The sequence below is a fragment of the Amphiura filiformis genome, chromosome 4 (genome assembly GCF_039555335.1).
Source record: "Amphiura filiformis chromosome 4, Afil_fr2py, whole genome shotgun sequence".
Taxonomy (NCBI): domain Eukaryota; kingdom Metazoa; phylum Echinodermata; class Ophiuroidea; order Amphilepidida; family Amphiuridae; genus Amphiura; species Amphiura filiformis.
The window spans coordinates 19,139,834-19,166,490 of record NC_092631.1 but is presented as its reverse complement, the minus strand read 5'-3'; the positions used below and the strand labels follow the sequence as shown (position 1 = coordinate 19,166,490).

General features: G+C 37.7%; 1 protein-coding gene across 1 annotated transcript; it reads left to right on the top strand.

Annotated features, from left to right (window-relative positions):
• Positions 1-7,185: 7,185 nt before the first annotated feature.
• On the top strand, positions 7,186-26,081 carry LOC140150028 (medium-chain acyl-CoA ligase ACSF2, mitochondrial-like). The gene is made up of 11 exons (XM_072172033.1): positions 7,186-7,269; positions 15,551-15,745; positions 18,326-18,454; positions 19,206-19,259; positions 20,268-20,380; positions 20,803-20,856; positions 22,590-22,713; positions 22,827-22,934; positions 24,216-24,361; positions 25,214-25,305; positions 25,999-26,081. Exons 2-11 carry the CDS (start codon positions 15,572-15,574, stop codon positions 26,079-26,081), a joined length of 1,077 nt encoding a protein of 358 aa, XP_072028134.1. The 5' UTR covers positions 7,186-7,269; positions 15,551-15,571.
• The last annotated feature ends 576 nt before the right edge of the window (positions 26,082-26,657 follow it).

Genomic DNA, 26,657 nt, shown 5'->3' with positions numbered 1-26,657 from the left:
TAGGTCCACTTTTTCAAAATCAGCCTCCCTCCCAAATAAATCCTGGTTACGGGCCTTTGCAAAACAGGATAATATTTTTTTTAATCCCAAAAGGTATAGTGCTGTATTTTTCTGCAATAGTAATAATCAATGTTTATTATAGTTTTTACTTGTTCTATGTTCATAAAAACAAACCTTGTATTATAAAAGGAATGGTAGGCCCCATACAGATCACCAGTTTCACTTTAACGTTGCTCTGAACTTGCGATATGGCAAAATCGTTTGTACTTGGTTTTATGGGTGTGATGTGGTACTATTTGGAGTGCAAAATCCTTAATACTGACATTAATTGTGCTATACGTGCGTATTATGTATAGTTATGATAGTGTGTGTGATATTGGCAGCCCAACTAAATAAGAAGAAACATTAATTGCTACAAGTTTTTGTTTGACGTAAAGAAGGTAAAAAGTTTATATTTTATTATTAAGTTAAAGCCATATTATAACATTTGCAGAGGAAGGACGCCCGCACTGAATTTTTCAAATTCTTTTTTTTCACACGATTATATTGTACTTTATTAAACCAATATAGTTTTTACCTTGCAAAAGCAAAAAGCAAGACTCTAGGTGCTGTAGTTTTGTCAAAATCCGAGATTTTGAATAAAACGCCGGAACCGGCGTTTTATTATTACGATGGAATTATTACTCGAACGCATACACGATGTTCATAACACACAGTGCGTACACGGCGTGCGGGACGGTGATATACACAACAAAGGGTCGTACCATAACATGACCGAAGGAGTGGTACGTATTGGCGACATGTGCGCTGGTAGTAAATTCCAATTTTCTTTGCTTTGCCGGAGTTGTTCGGCTCAAAAATAGAAGGGGATATATCTGACAGTAAAAGCTAACATTTTATGGCAACGAAATGCTAATCCATTTTGTTTGAAAATGTTATAATATGGCTTTAAGCAATGTTTTAGTCATATGAGGACAATATATCAGACCAAATACACATGCATTGATTAGACTTATTCTCCGAAACAGTGATTTATTACAGCTACAACATGGCCGTCAAATGTATCGGTATCAATACACCTTAGCATAAAGTTATCTTCTAATGGGCGAGGAAATTTTGCATATTAAAACATGGACGTATAATAGAGCACGAAGTGCAATGGACTTGCAACTCCGTTCGTCGATGTGAGGTCAGCGATCGTCACGCTTGCAACATGTGGACGTAGATGGCAGCAGCATTTTTCTGTCATTAGCATAAGTCTCCACAGCACTACGCAGTCTATCGTAGATGGCAGCAGCATTTTTCTGCAGTTTTCAGTAGGCTATCGCACAGGGTAATACACAGGGGAAGCCGAGGCTGTCGCCATCTTTTTGTATTGCGCTAGTATAGAAGTTGCAACGGCCTGATTAAAATAGACCCAAAATGGAGATAAAAGCTCATCCAGACGATCGTAAAAATGATTTTGAGATTTTGGTACCATGTCATTGACATAGATGTGCTAACATAGCCTGCAGATGGTGTCGCATTGCATTCTCTAAATTCAGTAAATTTTCATCGTCAACCGTGTAATTGAATGGGATTATTTTGAAATTTTAAAACGCTTGAAATATCACAAACAAATAGGCCTATGTTAATAAATAATATAAATACAACTACCGTTGGGGTTCGATAATGAACCCCACAAAACTAACCAAGTATATGGAAATGCCATACGGCCGGGCAGTTTCACAAGTTGCCGGCTCGATCATGCCATTCGCCGCCTGATAGCCTGCTAGTGGTTAAGCTGCGCCGGAAGCCTACGGAAACTTTCGGGCCTCATAACTGCTAAATTGTTGGTCTAAAGTATATAAAATTAGGACCCTATACATATTTAGAATAGCAAAGACTTGATCAATTCATCTATGAGGTCGAATTTGGACTAAAATTTTTGTAGAAAATTTCAAAAAAAACATTTTTTTGGCCCAAAATTGTTGGTTCAACGTAACAAAATATTCTTGGGCCAAAAAATGGTCTATTCATTTTTTAAACTATATATATATAGATGAAAATATCTAGGAACGGTTTCTTTTTTTAAATTTTGACCAACAAAAATCACTGGTCAAATAATAGTGATCATGGTCATAGAATGTAATATTCGGATTCTTATTATACGAACCATACAGTAGTTTTGAAAATATGATTTTCTCATAAGTGCTAGAAGTCCTTCTTTTCGAACGTTTCTATGCATATCATATCTTTTATGCAACCCGAACGAAAGTAATTCGTTTCCATTTTTGATTTCAACAGCTTTAAATTCGCATTTTATGTAAGATTGAAATATTTTGTTCTGAATTATCATAAATTTGACTTGTGAGAGCGATTTTGATTATTATCATTATCACTCTTTATTAACTCAATCATCTAGTAGCCAGGGACACCTGACCTTATATTATGAAAGTCATGAGAGTTTCAAATTTCACAAACGATTCAAAACTAAAATAACTTATTATGTGTATACCGGGGTGGTAAGTTCTTAAATGTTTTGCCAAAAATTGCTTGCCCCCCCCCCCCCTTTGGCCATGCCAAAATTCTTTTCCCCCTTTGACGTGCCAAAAAACCATTGTCCCCCTTTTGATGTGATCAGGAAGTTTGGCATATTTAACGTCTTCCTATAACGTTTTCCTACCTTTTTAGGGTAGGCCTAAATACTAAGTATAGGAACGGTGCCCAACAATCGCTTGTCCCCCTCCTCTTTCGACCTATCAAAATCGCTTGACCCCCCTTTTTTCGACACCCCCCCCCCGCTTTTAGCCTCCTAAAAGTACGAGCTACTTTTGGGCCGGGCTTTCGGGTTATAAAGAAGTATAAGATAGTTCAAAATCAGAAATCCTCAATTTGAGAGCTCATTTGGGACATTTCCGTGATTTTTCCTTCATTTAAATTTGAAGTTCCAGGCTTTTCAAGTGGCATTAGCACCTGGAATTCCAATCGTTTTCAGAAAGCAAACTTGGAAATCCAGACATTTCTATGATTGAAAAGTTACTCCTCTATAGGGGGTGTGCCCTCATTTTCTGGGATAGCCCAATACTAGGGCTGATATGGGCAAACCGTTAACCGTGTATCTGTGTTACTGTCATACAATGGGCAATTCCAGAAAATAGATGCACACCCCCTATAGAGGAGTTCGGATTTCCGGAATTTTTGTCCAGTCGTGATTGTTTGAAATACAGACTATTAAAGTGTCCGAAAGCGAAAAAATCCAGCATAAAAATAGTTCAAAATCAGACATCCTCAATTTGAGAGCTCATTTTGGAAATTTCCGTGATCTTTCCTTCATTTAATTGGATTTCCAGGCTTTTTCAAGTGACATTTACCACTAGAATTCCAGTCGTTTTCAGAAAGCAGACTTGGAAATCCAGACATTTCTTTCTGAAAAGTTACTCCTCTATAGGGGGTGTGCACTCATTTTCTGGGATAGCCCAATACTAGGGCTGATTAGGGCAAACCTTTAGCCGTGTATCTGTGTTAACTGTCATACAATGAAGCATTTAACAGGCGGCGAGTGGCATGATAGAGCCGGCAACTTGTGAAACCGCCCAGCCGTATGGCATTTTCAATATACTCGGTTAGTTTTGTGGGGTTCATTATCGAACCCCAACGGTTTTAGCTTGTATTTATATTATTTATTAACATAGGCCTATTTGTTTGTGATATTTCAAGCGTTTTAAAATTTCAAAATAATCCCATTCAATTACACGGTTGACGATGAAAATTTACTGAATTTAGAGAATGCACGGCGATCACCACCTGGCATTTAATGTGTCAAGACAACAATGAGGAACAAACCAAAAGTCTTATAAACGAAAGTCCTTTCGTTAGGCAGGGAGAGGTTCAAAAGTCCGATTACGTTTGTAAAAAAAGTAGTTAAAACATCGGTCAAAGTTGTTCTTTTTTTAAGGATTTAATATATAATTTTACAATTGTATTATTTTCTGAAGTACGATATTGACATTTTATACAGTGGTTGCTTCAAAATGATTTCAAATTAATATAGAGTGCAGTACTCGCAACCTCAGTGCAACTTGTTCACTTTTTTTAAAGCAGCTGTACCGCACTTTGATTCCTTTTTCTATTTGAAAGTCCTAATTATTTTTCGTGCCAAAAAAGGTATAAGAAAAATATTTTAAAAATAAAATAGAATATTTTTTTTCTTCCATAAACTTGATCAATATCCTAGCATTGTCGCACCCACTGACCTCTACACAATTCCAGCCACCATAGCGACGGCCCTGTATCCTATTCATGAACACGGGTTGCAATTTCCAATATTTGACACTTATGTTGGAGAGAAGAGAGAGGGGTTAGCCTTCTAACGAAAGGACTTTCGTTTATAGGACTTCATCGAACTTTTGGGTTGCTCACTAAAGTAGCACTTGGTTTCTTCAATGAACGCAGGTGACAAAGCTAATTATAAAGGATCCAAACTTTGCGTTATACCGAGTTGTTTCATCAACTGATCATAAAATAGTGAAGACCTTCTCGATATTCTTATATATTGTTCGTAGGCCTACAGGGCCTACAAAACATTTTTAACCTATATCTTGCAATGTAACATGGATAAAAAATTATTTTAATATATATAATATTCAAATAACATTATATATAGTAAAAATATGATATATACATGATATAGGCTAGGCCTATATCGGTATATCGAATCATAAATCGAATAATGTAATCTTATTTATCTTAAGGGACCGTTCACAAACACTTGTTAGGGGGGCCTGGTGCAAAAAACATTTAATCTCGAAAATTTTCGGGCCCCCCATTTTGAGATTTCAGGGTCAACCCCATAGAAAAAACTCAATTTTCCCAGGAAAATTTGTGGTCATTGTGGCATGACTTTGTAAAAAGCTTCTAATTTCGGTCTTGCTAGATTTATTTCGCAACTGTATGACCAGCTTAGAAATAAAAAACATAACTTGCTTGGTTTTGATTTTGATTTTATTACTGTTTACTAATACGCATTGAATGCAAGTAAAGTAGTTCTATATACAGCGGGAATTAACGCTTGAAATGCGAAATTAATTAAAAGGCCTTTATGTCTTTTAAAAAACGCTTTTGAAGAGATGGCGCTATTACGATCACAGAGTAGGCCTGTGATCCAGGTGAAGAGCGACATGATTTGATTTGATGCGGCATTAATCCAAAAAGCTGCTTTGTCGATCAAGGAACCAGGAACTTCATCGATAAACATGGTTTCTTATTTTAAAAAACCAAAAAAACAGGGATGGTCTCTTATCCCTGGAAAATCTAGCGCGGTAGTTGCAATTGACATTTGACATTTGTTGTAAGTGTTATCTAAAACATTTACTTTACAAAAATCCTTAAAATCCCGTGCGTATAGGCTTGTCATCTTTGTTTGAAATACAAAGCTGGCCACAAAACAAGTTTGAATGCTCTTACAATATCCGCGGCACCTTTCCGTTTGATCAACAACCAGGCATGCAATATTGTCAGGTATTACAACCGACAGTTATATCATAATATGGAAAACAATCCTTAAGGTTATTAATTATTTTAAACTGTTGTGATTTGGTAGTTCGCAGCATCTTACGAATGGTATTGAGCTTTGGCAAAAACTGTATTGCTCAATTCATCATAGCGACTGAGCGTGTAGAAGAATTAAAATATCACAGATATACTTTTATAGGTGCTGCGGTTCTTGAGTTACGTTGTAAAGAGGGCTGAAACAACAAAACTTTTGTAATATGTAAATAACTCATTAACAACAATAAATTAAGCAAGTTTGCAAAGTATACGATTTGTAGAATGAACTTTTGCAAAACATCAAGGTGTTAATTTTCAACAATATATTGATCTAGATAATGAAAATCGATTTTTAGGTTGCTTCGACCTACCCTTAAGAAGCAAACCTATATATATTCTAAATAAAATCATTCTGCTCCAACAACCCTCCACAACATGATTTGCAATAGTAATCGAAATGGTAAGATCTTTATTCCTTTTTATTTGAAACCACACCCTCTTCCATCCCATGCAGTACGATTTTACACCTCTCTCACTGCAATAAATATGCTTTCCTTTTCCTAATCATTCTTTGCGTACTATGCTAATGTTACATTAGTATTGTACACAAACGGTTACATTTCAGCCCCGGCGGGTGGCACTTCAATATGAACTTAAATATATATGGGGTCATTGCAAGAATGCAAGCCTGAGAGCATGATTTTTTGGCATTCTGTGAGAATAAAAATCAGTGTACAAAATATGGGGTCACTGGGTGAGAGACCCGGTCCCCGCACTCCGTGCATCCGCGGGTATTCATGCTTGTCGGTGAACTTTAAAAACACCCCCTTTTGCATCTCATTTCGCGAAGTTTTTAGGGGAAAATCACCCCTTTTTTTAGCGATTTTGCGAATTATTTGCCCTTTGAAAATACCCCTATTTTCGCTCAAACACGAACGATATTTCTAACATGCCCTTTTCTGGCAAAAACGCGTAGGCTACTCGATGAAAATACCCTTTTTTCAATTTCGCGAACACGTGGTTTGAAAAACACCCTTTTTTGTGTGTTTCGCGAATCGCGTTTCTTCATCTGAAAACACACCTTATTTCGCGAAATTTTCGACGAGCATGAATACCCGCGGATGCACGGAGTGCGGGGACCGGGGTGAGAGAGAGGCCGTTTGGATCAAAATTAGGGGGGCATTGGGTGAGAATATGACTTTTTTTAAATGGGGTCTTTGGTTGAGAGCCAAAAGAAGAAACGAAAATCAGTGATAGACGACTCGTTGCTGTTCAGATGGAAATATTAAGGTCTAAGTCTTTGGGTGACAGATCTAAAGGAATATGGGCACGGTCTTTGGGTGACGGAGCATGTGCTGGTAATGGGGTCTTTGGGTGACAGCGATGGTGAAAAAGGGGGTCTTAATAGCCCTACATACGCGTCACGTCCAAAGTGGGAGTGCCCACACGGCCCCACCCCGGAATTCAGCGCATATCATAGCTCCCATTGGACGCCCATTCCCTTTTTAAAGGAATTTTTATTGGACAATGGTCAAGGTCCAATGCCCTTTCCCATGGCCCGACGTGATATGGAATCAAGGTTTTGGGGTTTTAAATTATTATAATGCGGAATTATATACATGTACGAATCCCGGTACGAATATGCGTAGCTATGCGTAAATACGACCTTGTCCTTTTGAACTTACCTGATAATTTAGAGCTACCTCTGCCTGCATGGGATAGACCTATATCTCGCTGCATGTAAGTATTTACTTTTTCTACATTTTGTGCTAAATATTTTGTAAACATCTATTCAGCAGTGTTGCGTACTTCTCTAATTTAATATCGTTTCACACAAAAAAAGCTTAAAAAGTCATGATATCATTATACAACTTTTTAAAAGACGTGTATCTGAGCTTATCTGAATCAGATCCGAGACCAGGATGCTATATGAAATATATGCCATAGTCCCGGGCCATAGTTCAGTAAACATTTCTACCGTTTTGTGTGCTGAAGTGGCCGGAATGACCTAACGTTGTTGTTTGCACTCAACTAGAGGTATGGTTTCATAAGGGATCTGGAATGAGCGTTCAGCGTTTCGACAGTATTTTTTGTGGGACATGAGAGCACATCAGAGTGACATATCGAATTGCATTCTGAATACGAAGAATGTCTTTCTGATATCTAATAATTCCTTTTTTTGAAATTCACGATAACATACACATTTTATGACAAATTATTAAAATTTGATATTTTTCACATTTTTGATATATAACTGTCCTCGGAGGAAAAGCCGGCGATCAATTGAAAATTATGACCTTTCATATTGAAGATATGGATTTTTTCCCCCAAAAGAGTTTTAGACCTAATTTTTTTGGTGTTTTGGGAAAAAAAATCAATATCTTCAATAAGAAAGGTCAAAATTTGCAAATGATCGTCGGCTTTTCATCCCACCTACATACACTTTAAGTATAAATCATCAGATTTATAAAGTTTACTTCGATTACTATTAAATATCAAAAATATCAATTTTTAATCATTTGCCATAAAATGTGTATTACATTGCGAATTAAAAGAAAAAAAATCAAAATTATTTGATATTAGAAGGACATTCTTCGTATTCAGAATGCAATTCGATATGACTGGTGTGTTCTGTCCCACAATAAATACTGTCCAAACGTTCATACCCCATCCCTTAAAGGCTAAAGCCTTGATATTTATGGGGTGTCATTTCCACCCCAATGTGCATGATATTTCTCGTGAGGGGAAAACGTCCAAAACTATCGTTTTAATAGAAATATTAGCTCAATACCTACGACCGGGACCAATGAAATAATGCAAGTATTGGCTTCTTCGGAAGGGGGGGGCAGACAAATAAGAAAGAAAAATAAAGGGAGGGGGTCATTAAATGTTTGATAACCAAAAATGTAGGGAGTCACAAGATAACCACAGATAGTGTGTTTATTTTATTCAAAAAGACTGATTTCAATACAATTTTAGAGCTTTTTAGTCTGTTTAGGGGTAACGTGTATCGGTGGTGGTGGTGGGGAGGGGGGGTATACAAAAAATTGCCCCAATGCAGCGAAACCATACAACATTAATCTTTTGTTAAATGTTGTCAAATTTAGGCCTAATAGTAAAAGATTTGCATGAAAAACTTGTTGCCGAATATTTTGTCAACACTTAGGCCTACACATGAAATTATGTTAAAATATTTTGCTGCAAAGTTTCACAACAAATTTGATTGCTAAGGATACGTTACATGATTTACCGACAAGTGACTCATTTCGGAATGTGATCATGAATTTTGAAGAAAAAAAAAAGTTTCCACAGGCTTCGTTGGGATTCGAACCAGCGATTCGGAAGTTCCTTTGATTACGCGTCTAGCGCTTTCCCGCTCAGCCACGGTGGCAGTTTAGTGGAGGAGTGTAATGATAAATGATACATCTCATAATGCCATCTTTAGCCTTTTGTTTACTAAAAAAAGACGCGTTTTGTAAAGATAGATTAGCCATTTTATGCATAAAGAGCACGAACGTTTGGGAAAGGTTTCAAACAAATAATAAAGACGCTGATGTGATGATGAAATTGCGTAAGTCGGGAAATATCTGCGTCGCAATGTTTTGTTTTGTTTTAGGAATTTGACCTTAAAATTTACGACTTCATGACATTATCATTCGAAATCAACAAAAGATATTTCAACAGTATATGGCCTCATTCTTTTTCTAGAATGTTTTGTACATGTATGTGAAATAGCTTCAACAATGGTTAGCTGCATAATGGTAAAAACAGCCTTGACCTAAAAAAGGGCGAGAGGTACCATATTTACCGATTCAGGCTAAATTTAAAATTGATATAAAACGTTGTTTTTTGATAGATTACAAAAATTAATTTTTGTCATATAAAGAAATTGTGTCTGGCGTGAATTACACTACAGTTTTTTATTCTTAGGGCTCTTTAACTTCTTCAAATAATTTTTTAAATGATATAGTGAATCCCCTGGCCCTCTATAATTACGCACAAAAGATCGAGTCCCCTTAATAAAACGTTGTTTACTCTTTATCACCCTTTACATACCTTAGGCCTATAACAACCTTTTGTAACCAATTCGATTTTGCAAACGTTTTGTATTTACTGGTTTATACCATGTTTATACCGAGCACTGATCTGGAGGGGGGAGGGGAGGTTATGGCACTTCAAACGTGCAGGAGGGTGCATAGGATTACTGGCACTATTATTATATGCTACAAGTGAAGACCTGAGCGCAAGAAGAACGTAAGTCCACTTGGCCCCTCAACATGTATATACTAAAGTTGCGTATAGTTTCGTACATAGTTTGGTAATGTTTTATACATGTTCAGGGGCCAAAACAAATCTTTCCAAACCTTTCATGATGTTTTCACCCTAGAACATGTATTAAACATTATAAAACCCTAAGAAACTATACGTAACTTGAGTGTGTACATGTTGAGGGGCCAAGTGGACTTACGGTCTTCTTGCGCTCAGGTCTTCAAGTGCTTGAGTTCATGTACATGTACCTGTGTTAGGGAGTGTTCATAAATATTTTGATTGGGGTTGGAACATATAGGGGGGTCAAAAAATTAAAGTGAACTTTCATGCACATCGTCAAAGATTTCAGAACAAAAACAATGTTTTTTCATATTTTTCTTCACTTTAATTGATATTTAATATGATATTGATTTCAAATTTATAAATTAAAATACCACTTCAAAATATGCCCTATTGTTTAAAATTACTCATCTGAAGAGCACCGACCAGATGGTTCATGATTCAACTTAATTCAGTCCCTTTTGTTACACGAAGACACCAGTGGCGTAGATTTCTTTTTGACATTGGGGGGATGATGTTGGAAAATTTTTTGAAGTATAGTGAATCCAACACCTTTTGGCGGCAGATTAAGTTTATTGAACAAATGCGCGCGAAGCCCGCGAAAAATTTTGCCATTTTGAAGCTAAACTGAAAAATTTGCAATTTTAGGGCTAAAACGGCCAAATATAAGGTTAATTTAATCAGAAACCCATATACAGGTCTCAACATGTGATTGTATGGACCACCCCCCCTAGCAAAATATTGGGGGGATTTATCAGTCGGAATTCGGAAATATTAAATTAACAGTTTCTTATAGGATAGTAAAAAGCATTTACAAAGCTGGATTTTGCAGAAAACCCCATTGAAATTTAAACAACCAATTCCAAAGATATGAGCAATTAAATACTTTCCAAACCAATAGGAAACAAAAGGAAATAATTTCTTTGTTTTTTTGCCAATATCTCAAAATCAATATTTCCGAGTTCCGACTGATTTTGCTTGATCGCATCACATTATATGAAAACCTTTATTGGAGGTGAATCCGCAGAGCGCTTTCAGTGTCTTTGAAACTTACTAATTAAATTAATTTAACCCGAGATTTAACCCCCTCTAACGTAAACAAAACCAAAAGTTTACGTTTTATTGGGGTGCGGACGATCCTATTCTTCGCATCGCAATTTTTTTTTACCCGAAATATTATGTAGCCCGTAAAAGTTTTTAGCCTTTTTGTCAAACTGCAAAACAGATGTTCATATGCCTTGTTTTGCAAGGGGTTGAACAAGAATTATATAATGCTCAGTACTTTAGAATGAAGTTTGGGCCACTTCGTTTCCTTACCAGGCGTTTTCGCCATTTGCCTTATGACCTTTCAACCTATAATATACCCTTTATACTTATTTGATTCCCCTGTCGCTTTTTCGGATATAGGCTATTTCTGTATGTTACAGGCTTTTTGTCACCCACATTATTATTATTACCTAGGTGGGTTTACACCCACCTAGGTATTCTTTTTTAGTCCATTCCTTCCGCTGGCAACAGAGACTCAGAGAGGGTTAAAGTATGAAACCCAAGTTGATGTCATGGAAAATTGTTTTGCCTTTGTTTACTAGAGGCTGTTCCTCTGTGGTAATAGTGTGTGTTAGAACCTGTGAGGGTTAATATTGTGGGCAGTCTCGGTGTGACTTGCAAAGAAAGTTTAGTAAAACCATAAATAACTGATGGCACCTCTGGGATAGCTGCTATGAGGAAAGTGGAATTTGTTTTGTAATTCTTTAACATGTCTAACATCTGATGTTTGTTTGCAGCAGCTATTATCATGATGATGCTCAAATTGTTGAGCCGATTCAAGTGATTTAATGCTTGTGGGTGACAGTTTGGAATTATGTGCTGTGGTCCAGCTTTCTGAAAATAAGGACAAAATAACTTGTTGCAAGTATTTGTTCTTTGCTGTAGCTACTTCAATAGCTTTTCAGTCAATGCCCCAAACATTTGTAGATTGGTTTTTGATTTGGTTTCTAAAATTTAAAGATGTCTTTTCCAAAATTGCACATATTTGCTAACAAATCGCGGCTTTGCAGCAATTGCAGGCATACTTGTAGTATGTCTTTTTGAATTTGTACTCATTTTGTGGGACAGGGACAAATAGCATAATTTTGAGGTTTACTAAATACTTGCTAGCCCAGCCAGGGTACAATGACATGAACGATCTAGACCCAGGGTCTTTGATGTGAAAATAATGGCATATCCAGTGGAGTAGTTTTCACTTGGAAAATGTGTTTATACCCTCTATATCACTGAATCATGAAAAAAAATAATAATACAAATTCATGTAGGCCTATACAAAATGTCCCAATTGAAAAATCTTGTACAGATAGGCCTAATACTGATATCAGAGACATGGCACACTAATTACCTAGGTGGGCAGGCCCGTAGCCAGCCCTGTGAGTTAGGGGGTTCGTTTTTGCAGATTTCTGCTAACTATTATTAACTGATGAGTAATGGCCGCGTAGTGGGCATCGCGCCGCGGAAGCGCGGCGCAGGGGGGTGTCTGAGGGGGGATGTGCCCCCCTCCGAAATGGGAGAATTTTGAAAAATGAAGTCCCAATTGAAGGCATTTAGTGCACCATTTTTACATTATTATTAGAAATATATGGTTTCAATTTATTATTGAATTGGAAGAATTTTGAAAAATGAAGTCCCAATTGAAGGCATTTGGTGCATCATTTTTACATTACTATCAGGAATATATGGATATATTATAGCAAAGAGGGAAATTAGCGCAGTTCAAACAAGAAAAAGTTGCAAATCAGGTGCGTTATTTCATCACAAATAATATCAATTTTCTTATTTCACTCCCTTCATCTCTGAACTAAGCTTTTTTTTGCACACCAAATAATTTTTAAAGTCTTCAAATCTAGATGAGACAAAGAGCCAAATAATTACTCTACTGTATTTCTAGCATTAAATTAAGTCATCATTTATATTTTTCACATAGGCCTATATTACTGGGCGTCGGTTTTTTTTCAAATCGTCAAGCTAATCTGATCTAGGGTAGGTGCAGGTAATATGGGACAGCAGGTAATATGGGACACCTGTTTTCATTTTAACAAAAAGTAGCTTAGAGAAGGTACACACTTTAAGTTGATTTGTTAAGTGTTTAGAGACATCAATTGTGCTTCTAGAAATGCAGTTTTGGAGTCTGTGTATCAAACTCTTGGAAATCAATGCCAAAAGAGTGAAATTGCCCAAAAATTTACGTCGTTTTTTTGGCCTGATATAAAATCAATGACGCCACATTTTATGATTGTGTATCCAAATACTCTGGTACTGAGGGTGCATTTGTCACTTTTTATGATCTTTAGGTGATGGGTTAAGCTTATCAGCAGGTAAAATTCCACTGAAAAGTGGCACTTTCCTTTATAAATGATTATTTTCTCTGATTTTCAACTGAATGGGTGCAGGTAATATGGGACACATAGGAAATTGTGTGCATTGTCAATGCGAAAAGCAAAACTATTTAGAAAATTGAATTTTCTTGTTGAAATTTGCATTTAACATTCAAAATCATGTAACAAAAATGTTTTTAGAACAAAAGAGTGATTTTCTGAACAGTTTGATTTTCACCATAGAGATAACACAGTGTCCCATATTACCTGCACTAAGCAGGTAATATGGGACACTTGACGATGACGTCATTTTGACGTCATAGCGTCCAAACAAACATAAAAACAAGATAACATTGCCTGTTTTATTAATCTTTGTTCATCATAACAATCTCTTTTGGGCATATCTTCTATAGTTTTTATGCACATAAGCTAAACGTCCTTAATGGTCCCATATTACCTGCAGGTACCCTAATCCAAAATTAATGGGGAAAATTCGCGCGAAGCGCGAGAAAATATCAATTTTTGTGCTAAAATGACCATTTCAACCACATTTACCATGTTCTCCTTTCTTTGTGTCAAAATTTTAGGGGGTTCGATCGAACCCCTCGAACCCCCCCTGGCTACGGGCCTGGTGGGTTTACACAAACCTAGGTATTAGAATCAGTCGTGTTGTACTTCCGCTGGCAACAGAGACTCACCTATCATGGCCCAGTTCTTGAACCCCAATATATTTGTATATTCATTGAATAACCTTTGACAAATTGGGGTACAAAAAAACTCATACTCTGTAACAAATTCAAAATGCTATGTCACTTGCACATATAATCATGGAAGTATACTATATAGTGAGCATGGTCAGAACAGAGATCAAAAGTAGAATCAGACTTGCAGCTGGAAGTTGATTCCCAATTGGGTAATAAAACCACCCCTTGCTGCAACCCAGTCACAACTCTAATTTCACTGACCTCCAAGCAGGTGATGTCAGCCACTTACTCCGATTTCACCATTCAGAAGTTCACTGGCGGTTGTCATGGTTGTTGTGGATATTATAATAATGTGCAGATGATGAGCATTGATCATGTTGATTACCTAGCTGGGGATTTACAACCCCCCCACCGAGCTAGGTACTGTTTTGCTATTCGATCTTTCTTACCTATCTGGGAGGTTTACAACCCCCCGAGCTAGGTACTGTTTGCTATCCAATCTTTCTTTTTTCTTCTTCTTTCTGACAATAACTTCAAATTGCTTCTCCTCCTACATGTAATTGAGGTCAAAGGTCATTAAGAGGGCATTTCCGGTATTTAACCAAATACCTTCAAACTGCTTCTTCTGTCACATATTATATATAGTACAATGATGTCATTTGCATATAATGCATCGGCTATACCACACGCCTATAACTTGAAAAAAGAATTGGGGTCAAAGGTCATTAAGGGGTAAAATCTTACAATTGTATTATCTGGATATCTGTAAGGGGTATGGGGCTCAAAGTCGGTGACGACAAATCTCATGACAAGGGGAACGTTTTGCAGGGGTCAGGGCAAAGGTCATGCAGATGTGAAATTTTAGAAATGCATTTCCTGTACATCTGTAAGGAGTACGGGGCTCAAACTTGGTGACAACAAACTTAATGATCAGGGGAACATTTTGGGTCAAAGGTTATCTGGGGATAAATCTTAGAATTCACTTTCTGGATACCTGCAAGGGGTATTTATTTATTTATTTATTAGATCTTATTTTGCCTGGGAAACCCAATCAGTGTGAACACTGTTTTTCATGGGTGCCCAGGGTCAAACAAAATACATCAAAATGGTTAACAATTTACAAGAATAATAAATATTATATATTAAAATACATTCAAAATTACAAACTCTGGAACTAAAAGACACTTAGGTACAGATAGCAAATATATATTAAATGTATGGGGCTCAAATTCAGTGACAACAAATCTCATGATCAGGGGAACATTTTGCAGGGGTCAGGTCAAAGGTCGTATAGAGGTCAAATCTTAAAATGTCTTTTCTGGACATCTGTAAGGGTACAGGACTCAAACTCGGTGACAACAAACTTGATGACCACGGAAACATTTTTGAACATTTTGCAGGGGTCAGGTCAAAGGTCATCTGGGGTCAAATTTTAAAATTGCATTTTCTGGACATCCGTAAGGAGAAAGGGACTCAAACTCGGTGACAACAAACAACATGACCAGGGGAAAATTTTTGGAAAATTTTGCAGGGGTCAGATACCTCCACAACACCAACACGCCCCACCTAGGTTTGTGGTCTATGACCATCATTTGCCACTAGTTTAATATTTCTTTTTCTTAGTTTTCGATCGCAGAACCAGCAATGTCTGTTGCAACCCGTCAGTTAAGCTACAGCCATGGGACCGGCGACATCCCGTTACTTCCCTACACTATCGGCCAAATGTTAAACAAAACTGCACAGGAATATCCAGACAACGAAATGTATGTCTTCTACGCAGATAAAGAGAGATACACTTTCAGCGAATTCAGAGATCAGGTGTGTATGCAACTACAGACTTGACATTTAATATGGAATATTTTTTCGCAAAATTCCAAGAGTCTGCATAAACCGCACGGGCTAAATATCAATTGGGTGTGTCGGGATATGGTGTAAAATAATTGTTTGATAGAAAATGTGCTTTCCATAAGTTGAAATTATGGTGCTCATAATGTATCAAATTTGCCTAAAATGGCGAATTTAGGAAAGCTGAATTTGAGCTTTGTGGGGGACACAATTTCGGACTTCATGCAACATTGTTCTGTTATTATCAAATTTATAGGGGTTTGAGGTGATATTTCTTAAATTTCGTCAGCAATTGGCATTCATCACAGCTGAAATACACTTGCAATGTGCCAATTTTTTTTAACATGGAAGGAGCTTAAAAATAGGGCTCTGAAAAGTGGTACGTGCTCAGAAAGTTTGAGTGGTCCCCTGGAGTCAAATGTTATATAATTATGGTACAAAAACAACATCGCGGATCCCTGGTTGTCAAACGAACCCACGCTGTTTCTTTGTGTACAGCAAGTTTATAACATTTGGCCCCAGGGGATCATTCAAACTTTCTGAGTGCGTACCACTTTTAAGAGCCATATTTTTTAAAGCTCCTCCCACTTTCAAAACTGGTAGATTATAAGTGCATTTCAGTTCTTACGAACACTTATGGTATTTAGGTTCGGTAAATATCGCCTCAAACCTCAATACATTTGATAACATCCAAATAATGTTGCTCAAATGCAGACATTTTACCCCCACAAAAATCAAATTTAGTATCCGTAAATCCGCCATTTTAGGCTAATTCACGACATTATGAGTGTCATAATGTAAACTAATGGAAGGTACATTTTCTGTCAAACAATTATTTTACATTATCTTTCGACACACACCAATTAATATTTAGCCGAGCGATTTATGCAGACACCTACCAGACCCTCAGAATTTTGCGAAAAAATATTCCATATTAAATGTCAAGTCTGTATATAGCGCAGCTTTGTAAGAAATTATGCTATAGTACGTGTGTCATATCTCAAGTTGAGAATAACGCCATGTTGGATTTTGCAGTCGCAGATTCGAGTCAGTGCTTTTACAGCGTACGGACATAAACGGCTCGAGCGATTAGGTTATCGCACGCGATTGGAATCTGCCATTGCAATTTGCAAAATCCAACATGACGTTACTTTCAACTTGAGACGAGACAGGCTATAGGGTATACGACGACGTTTTTGTATATGTTTTACCCAAGCGGTTGAATATTAACACCGCGTTTTCCGTTCACTACCGCTAGTTCCGCTAAATAACATTATTGTCAGGTGGCGGCGTATGCGATATCGCCAGTTTTGACGTCGCCATTCGATTAACACATAAACATGAAATCTTCACAAACAATTCTAAATGTGTTATGTGGTGTCAAAGAAAAATTATGTTATTCTAAAACCGTTGGGGTTTGACAAAGTACCCCACAAAGTATGTTGTTTTTCAATTTGTAACTGCTAACCGTCTATTTTGAATGGGGCCGTCAGCCTGTATCTTCGTCAGCCTCGTACGTCACGTGTCGCGTGTCCTATACCGCCTGATTATTGTCGTATAGACTGGTTCTATTTTGGAAAAATCACGTTCCTAGCGGCAAGTTTGCGCAAGTTGGCAAAATCTGTTGTCTGCCAAGCAATATTTTGAGACCGTGACACTCAAAAAGACCTCCAAAATCCCATAAGATCGCATTTTAAATTTTTGCCCAAATATACATGCATGTGTACTTACCGTTTTCAGTAGTTGCCCGTTGGGACAAAAATCAATATCTTCAATATGAAAGGTCAACATTTTCAATTGATCGTCGGCTTTTCCTCGCAGCTACATACACTTTAAGAATATATCATTAGATTTATAAAATTTACTTTGAGGACCGTTATATATCAAAAATGTGAAAAATATCAAACTTTAATAAATTGTCATAAAATTTGTATTATATCGTGAATTTCAAAAAATGAAAATTATTTGATATCAGAAAGACATTCTGCGTATTCAGAATGCAATTCGATATGTCTGATGTGCTCTCATGTCCCACAAACAATACTGTCGAAACGAACGCTTAAAAGGCTCATTCCAGATCCCTTAAAGGTACTAAATTCATTTTTATTCAAATTATTCTATAAACGTTGCTTTGTTAGTCCCACATAATGTAACCAAACCAAGACACCTTATAGACGAATCCAACGAGCCAAGTGATGGTCAGAATGTAGTCGGCCATCCCCGGCACGCCACACTGGTGTTGTTACTGCCCAATTGGGTGGATTAAAGCCGCTTAAAAATCGATGTTATGTTGTATCGTGTTGCAAACTTTCATCATTCTATTGTCTACGTGTAACACAGGTGATGAAATGCAGTTTAAATTCCCCACCAATGACGCATCATTTCATATTTTAGGTGGGATATATGCGGCGGGGACCCAGCTATGGCTGCCGTTGAGGTGTAGGAATGCGTGAAATTGGATTCGTCTATTGACCGAGTTTAAAGGAGAAACTAATGTGGTTTTCTTTCTGGCATTGAAATAAAACTAAACCAGTGTAGTTTTCTTTTCAATAGACCCATCAGTTTGCAGCAGGACTCCTGAACCTAGGATTACAGAAAGGAGATGGAATAGCGGTGTCGGGGTTAGCTCACAAAGAGTATCTGTTGACGTATCATGCATGTGCGCAGACTGGATTAATTTTGGTAAGAAATGTGACCTGCTACCACGAAATGTTGGTAGCTTCGAAGCGCCATGGTTAGTGCGTTGATGTTCCTTGTTTTACACGCATCGTTTCAAGCCAGAAGTATGTATGTATGTCCTTTGTGAATGGGGCACAATGGGTCATTCACGAAAGACATACTGCTGGCTTGTAATGTACGCGGCAAACAATTTCATCATCTTCGCTGTAGCAGATCACAAATGATGATACCCAGAACTATTTTTTATTACGCTCAGTGACACAGCGACTCAGTGCACTGTCATTTCAAGCCGTTAAGTTACCTTGGGGACCGTTCACAAACACTTGTAAGGGGGGGGGGGGCTGATGCAAACAATTTTATAACGAAAAATGTTCGGGGCCCCTCTTTACAGACCTCGAAAATTTCAAGGCCCCCCTTTTGACATGAAAATTATGGGTCAACCCCATAGAAAAGCATATAAATCAATCAATTTTCCCACGCAAATTTGTGGTCATTTTTTTTCAGGGGCCCCTTAGGAGGGTCAAAATTTTCAGGCCCCCTTTTTGCATCAGGCCCCCCCTAACAAGTGTTTGTGAACGGTCCCTTACCTTATCTTAGGTCTAGACAATAGGCGCCATTTTGCAGGATGTTTAGAGTTCATAGGGTTAACGTTAAAGGTTTGGAAGGTGCTCTCTAAATCTTGGTATTTGGATATCTCAATTGCTTACTTCTCAACTTGTTCATGGAATTGAACTTTCTATCCCATTCTCTATAGGTGCGACTTGTGTCTCCTCCTGTAACTGATCTTAACGGGCAACTACTGAAAACGGTAAGTACACATGCGCGTATATTGGGGAGCTTTAGGTGCGCCAGCTACCGTCATAAAAGCAGGGGGCGACAAAAAGGGGTGGAAAAGGGATTATTAAAGATGAGAATCACAAATTGATTATTTGATCAGGATTGAATCATGTATTCTGATCCTTGATCCTCGCATAAAGATAACTGTGAATCGCATTGTCTTACGCCCTTCCAAGTTATAATACAAAACGAAACGTATAGGCATACGTCACATTTTGTGAATTGTATGATTTTCTGAAAACTTATTAGTTTATGGGTCCATTTAAGCTGTGTACATGCATGTATATTTGGGCACATCCCATTAGTCAAAAAGGTTAAAGTGGATTAGGGATATGGCCAGGCCTGAAAACAAGAAAAGAAATCCAAGGGTCCTTATGATATTTCAAGGGTCTTCACCAATTTTCAGGGGTCCGACCCCGGACCCTTGCCTTTGAAATTTCAAGAGAGAGAGAGAATTAGCTACGGGGGTTACGATATGTAGATTGTAGAAACTTGATAACCCGGGGTGAAAACTTGATGGGAAACTAAAATGAAAGTGTACTCAGGGAGTTGGACGTATTGTGTGAACCAGATTTTCCAGTGGAACTACAAAACTAGGATTTTCAACTCTTTGCTAATTGGTTCAATTTTTACGGGTACGCGGACCCGTACCGGAGGAAATTTGTGGCTCCGCGCCTACTTTCTCGGGTATTTGACGCAATGAGTCGCCTTATTTCGAACGCTGGATATGGCTAGGGTTAGTATTAGGGTTAGTGTTAGGAATAGGGTTAGGCTATGGTGTTATAATAGGGTCAGAGTTGGGATTAAGAGTTAGGGACATGTTTAAAGTTAGGGTTAGTATATAGGCCTATAGGTTTAGGGTTAGGATTAGGAATTTTGTTATAGGTTGTGGTATGGGTGAATTTAGGGTTAGGGTTTTCGGACTAATGAGTGTTTGGAATATCAATCTGACATCGAATACTTTACTGTTTTCTTGCAGCTCGGTTGTAAAGCTCTCGTTATAAACAGGACACCAGTCAATGGTTATGAGGAGGTGTGTAAGTTGGTGCCAGAGCTGCCAAATTCAGAGCCAGGGAAACTGAACAGCGGCAGGTAAAACAGTTGAACCTATTCCATTGTCATCCATATACATCAAGTATGGTCCATACCCCTTACTATCCTGTTGCTTTTTATGATTTCACATCACGAAACAAATTGTTCACTGACAAGAGATGACCTATACCTAGAGAAATAGAGAGAGAGAAGGATGGAGAGCGTGAGGGAGAAGAGAAATACAAATAAAACAAACGCTCGTAGGAATTCAATACAAGGAAACAACGTTAATTACAGTAATAAAAGAAATTGTCCTAACCTGTAAGACAACAGTATGTTTGTTCACAATTCTATTAAGGTTGCATTCAATAAAAATATCCACACATCCACAGCCACACCCACACACCACCCATGGCCAAACACACATGTTCGTTTCTATAATATTGCTGTCTATTGACATACAATTATGTTATACTTTCAAGTCTTCCAGATTTAAAAATTGTGATCGGAGCAGAAGAAACATTTTCAAACTGCAAGTACGTATTATATAGTAATAATAAACCCTAACCCTTATTTCCATTAGTGTAGCATATGATTAAAAACAATTGAACACCTTCCAACAAGTATTATAATTACCCCCCCCCCCTCTTAATGAATGTCCATTATTCAAACACGGTTGATGGCATACCAAACCAGTCGAAGTAGAATTTTATTTCTGCGCATTCTGACACTTCATTTGTTGCAATGGTCCCAATATTGATGTTGCAGCATGCATTTAAATGGACGTACCCCAAGATTTGAAAGTTGCAGCAAAATCCTATTGTCTTGTATTCAGTATCCATTGAAGGAAATCTTATCAGCTCTCATTTGGATTATCCTTTTTGTTTCATGCATTTGGAGAGGATCAAATCATGTAATAATCAATAACAGCTGTCATTAGTCACATCAGTGATCATTGTTCACGTAATGTCAAATTGAAACATGAAGATTTCTATTTTTTTCTGTCCAAAGAGGGTCGTAAATGGCCTACAATTCGTCGGTCGCAACACATAGTGGCGTACGTGAAGGACAAAATAGGTCTCCAAGCAAAACGTTTTTGAAGGATATGCTACTAGTAACTGAGTCGATACTCGTCCACTGTTATCTCTCAGTGGCCCGATTGCATTTGAAATTGAAGTTTAAGGTTCAAACTATAACACTGTATCTTTAATAGTAAACAAGAAATAACTATTATAGGATAATAGCTAGCTCTAAACCTGTACGCCACTATGTGAAACGGAAAGTTTGAAAAATCACTCTACGCCACTATGTGTTGCGACCGACGAATTGCAAGTTGTCCTTTCAATGTGGTAAACTAGACTCAAAATTCCGTGATTGGGAGGTGTTACCAACAGATGTAACCCTGGTCTTCCACTTCTCGTGACCTCCTTGGTCCCAGAAAACATTGAACTTGTCATGTTTTAATATGGGATTAAGTAAGCAATGACAACTGGATTAATAATTATTTTTTTTATTGATTATCAAATGTTCGACCTCCTCCAAATTCACGCAAAAAAGCAAATTGTGTGCCTATTTTTGCATTTTTCTCAAAAAGTATAGCGCATTGGTGATAAGTAAGATATGTATATTATAGGGGCAAGGACTACAACTACTGCATTGAAAATTCAGCAACTCAAGGCAAGTAGTTATTGATTTATTGATTAAATATTGGTTTTCCCTCATTTTTGACTGTAACTCCACAACTGTTGCCTGTGCTGAAATAAAATTTCCAGTGCAGTAGTTGTAGTCCTTGCCCCTATAATATAAATATCTTACTTGTTACCAATGTTTTATAATTTTTGAGAAAAATGCAAAAATAGGCACAAAATAAAGCAGGGGTGTAGTACCCCCTTAAAGCCGAAAACATTTCCTTCCGTGGATACTGAATACAAGGCAATAGGATTTTGAATTTTGGGTTACTTTCATTTAAATGCACACTGCGACATCAATATTGGGACCGTGGCAACAAGTAAATATAAACCAGCTCACTACAAAGGCACTGTGTCAAGTTCGAACGCGGCCCGTGATGTCCGACATTTGAATTGAACGCTGAAAATACATTCTGTCGACCTTCACAGACGTAGACCGCGATGTGTGGAGATGAGATTGCGAGATACCCCGGAAATAGTGCATGATGGGATAAACGGGGAAAGGTCAATAACATAAAACGCATGCTTGTCGGAATGAAAATCACACTCACACCAAAACTCTTGTGTTTGATCTTATTTAGGGGTATCCTGACTGTAGGCGACGTGATAAAGTTAGGAGGATCATCTACGGAGGCTGTAGAACGTATTACTTCTTTGGCATGGGATATTGACAACGAAGATGATTTCACTGTCATCTTTACATCGGTAAGATTGATGTGGCATCTTTATCCTCAAATCTGACATTTTCTTTATTTTCATTTCCCCGTTTCTCCAAATTCCAGTATCAATGTGTCCAAATTATTTGTCTATTCGTACAGGGGAGTACAGGATTACCAAAGGCTACTACACATTCCCAGGGCTCTATACTCAACTCAATTCGAACAGGAGTACCTTACAGGAAAGGAACGAATTTTGAAGTTGATTGGGTAAGTTAAAGCGACGGCGCTGGGGGGGGGGCAATGTTAGAAAAGTGAACTGGCGAAGGGAACATTTTTACACTTTGGCCCAAAATAGGGCGAATGTGGCTGGCAGGACGGGATGTGGGCAAATAATAATTTTAGGCGCGGGGAGGAGGCAAATTTCCCTTGATCTTGCCCCTCCCCGTGGCTCCGACACTGTTTGTTCAAAAAGCCTGTCTGTATTACGGTTACGCAATGTTGTTCAATGTACCAAATTAATTTCATATTCGTTGCAGTATACGAGTTATGGGCCTTATCATAATTATTGAGGGCAACAGAAAAACAAACTTTACGCATGAATGACTTAACCTCTTGTATGCGTTTTTGAATACGATTGCTTATCAGCTTTGCGTACAATTCCTAGAGTACTTCGCGTCGCAATGTTGTATGCACCTGCTAAAGTAGTTATGTGATTTGCATAAAGAATACCGGTAGATTCCTTTTTAAATTTTCACTGATAGCTACTGATCACATTGTCACCTTTTAATTTCGAGCCAAACAAATTAGGCAAAATGAAGACAATTGCTTTTTCATTCCAGCGCATAAACCGTGTATCAGCTCGCTGATCGTATTATTGTCATGAATATTGGCGTAGTTTTACACAGCTAAGACAAACAAACAAGACGTAAGACGAATACCGATATGCATACAGATTATACGTCAAGACGAACAGCGCTTACAATGCGTGTATAATCTCGCCGATCGTATTATTTTCATTATTACTGGCAGAGCTACACGCATGTGATGTGATGGACAAACAATACGTAAGACGAATATGCATACAGTTTATACGGTACGTCAATGATTCAATGTACACACGCACGCGATGTGTTTATCCAGCACTCGATCAGTGAGCTCAGAATAAAACCGGAGATCTCCGGTTTATTATAAATGTTAAATTTTACTGTAATTAAAGCACCTCAGGCTTAGTCTTTCACGTGGCATTCATGTACACCAATGACCATTACAAATGGTACAAATGGTGCAAAAAGTAGAAATTCGAAAAAAAAATTGAGGGCGTTGCTGTGGAGCAAATCACACATTATGGCTTTAATTGCGGAATCGTGTCAATTACAATGCAAATGTTTTATTTAGAAAAATAATACAAACCAAAACAGCGTTAATTTGCCCCGACCTATGCAATATGTTAGTTCCTTCATGGCAATACGTTCATCTTTTAATGGCAACTTGCTGTGAAGAAACTTTTCAGTATCGTACTCTTTCTAGTCTTTAATGTGCTGTTTTCAGATTTCAAAAGTTGCCATAGTTTTGCCTCCAGCAACGATTGGCCCAGAATATGGAGCGGTGCAACCGGTACTGACCGGCCAAACTACGGTGTATACATGTCCAACGTATGATGTAGAGCTTGTGCTGAAAGCAGTGCATGAAGAGAAGTGAGTCGAATAATAATGTACTTATTCAAGCATATCTTTTATGTATTCAAATCTTGACATATCCAAGAACACACGGGTTAGCAGGTAATAGAACGTTAAAAATACATAGTTCAAAAATCTCAATTTTGATGGGGGAAAAACAGACAGACAGGTGGTATGACATGCAAAAAGGCTTCGAATGAGGCCAAACCTCTTACAGTAATTGGTAAACTACAGTAAACCGCTCACGTTATAATGACGTTCATTTTATGGGGCGCCCAATGGGAGCTTTGATGTGATGTGCTGAAATAGCTTGAAATGTAACTGTTTGAATACAATTTTCTTCTTTAAAACAAGTGTAACATTAGCATAGTAAACAAAGAAAGATTATGAAATGCAAGGCATATACCTTGCAGTGGGAGAGGTGTAAAATTAACCCATTAACTTTTATTCAAAAATAACCATTGTTACACAGAGGGTTTTAATTTTTTTATTAGACGTGTTAACAACAAGTAAGAAAGAGGGAATTAAGTAACAATAACACTATTAACAGCAAACGTATGTTGCGTTTTTATTATGGTAAAAGGCGTTTTCATTAATTTCAAGGGTAAATGCCCGCTGTGTATAGAACTACTTTACTTGCATCCAGTGAATATTAGTGAACAGTAATAAAATCAAAACCAAGTCAATTGCGTTATTTATTCTAAGCACGTACTTTTAAACAAAACAAATGCGAAGTAAATCTAGCAAAACCAAAAATTGAAGCAAAATCCAATTCCAAGCCAAGCATGAGACGGGGCTCCTCTCGTATTAAAAAGGTTGTCCCAACAACTTGGACTTTTAACGGTCTTTTGATATTTTACGTTTTGACAGGTGTACGGAAGCTGTCATGTTGATTCATCATATTTACGACTTACTCAATCACCCTGACTTGGATACATATGACTGGTCTTCTATGAAGTGTAGTAAGTTTAGCTGATCATTTTTGGTTTCTTATCATAGAAGACCTAATGAGAAAGACTAGTTTGCATCTGACGTCAGGGCAAAATAAGTTATGTGAAGTTATATAAGTAATGTGTTCTATATTAGTCCTCTCTGTGGAAACAATAAAGTGTAGAGCGCGAAAATACTGACTGTAACTGCAATTTGGGCAAATAAATAAAGCCATATTGTACGATTTCTATAAAAAATAAATTAGTATTTCTTTTCCGTAAAATGTTAACCGTTACGTTATATGTGATATATCCCCTTTTAATTTTGAGCCGAACAAAATTGGATTTTTCTACCACCGCCAATGCGTGTTACTCCGTCGATCGTGCTACGGTACGATCATTTGAATGTGTGTATGACCGTCCCACACGCACTGTACGTATTGTGCTGTGAACAGCGCATACACATTCCACCAATATTTCCATAGTTATATGAAACCGTTTTCTTTAGACGGTTTATGAAATTTCTTAGTTTACTAAAGTACATTACAATCGTATAAAAATTAAAAAAGGATCGAGGGTGTCCTCCTCAACATATTAGAATTCATAACCCTCCCCCACCCTTCCACAAGAAATTAATTTAAGTATAATTTTGTAGCAGTGTCCATATGCATAAAACCCCAAAACAACGCAAAAATCAACTTCTTGGTATGTTTTGTTAATTTCTAGTACTGACTGGAGGCAGTGTTATACCAGACAGTATCATGATACCAGCCAGGAAAAAGCTGTCCAAACACGTCATGGTAAGCTGAAATAATTTATTCCAACGTTAGCCCCAGTTTGTGGCTCTCAAGACCTTAGCGAACGCGTAGCGCGAGCAGCCAAGCGCGGAGCGCGAGGCGTTCAACCAAAGCTCTCGGTTGCTTAGTACACAACCTCTCTGGATATACGAAAGCAACAGAGCCCGGAAGTAGTACTTTTCAAATGTGTATCTGGGCATAATGGTTCGTAACATTTGATGTTTCGTACTGAGCTGATTAGTTTACGTTTCGTCCATTTTCAAGCCTTGGGATCTCCTCGCAGAACCCATACCATTCCTCTTGTGTGTCAGCTGTATTTCTCTCAATATTTGAGTGTATGGAAACACCGCTAGGTCATGCTTGCCCCGACCTACCTTAAACCTTTTACCAGTTATGCAATTACACAATCAGGTACGCTTGCACACGGTATATCGACATTAATTGTTCAATAATATTAATATCGTAAAAAAAAATATATTCCTTCAAAGGCAAGCAATAAGCATGATGAAGAAAGTTAAACAATAATACTCAAAGCTTACTTTGCTCACCTGAGAGCATTCGGAATATATCACTATTCCTTGTTCACTC

Excerpts from the sequence above, each read along its gene's own strand:
- LOC140150028 (XM_072172033.1), top strand. The coding sequence starts at position 15,572 with ATGTCTGTTGCAACCCGTCAGTTAAGCTACAGCCATGGGACCGGCGAC. Across the intron at positions 20,381-20,802 it reads GGGAAACTGAACAGCGGCAG|TCTTCCAGATTTAAAAATTG; the intron begins GTAAAACAGTTG and ends TATACTTTCAAG. Across the intron at positions 20,857-22,589 it reads GAAACATTTTCAAACTGCAA|GGGTATCCTGACTGTAGGCG; the intron begins GTACGTATTATA and ends GATCTTATTTAG.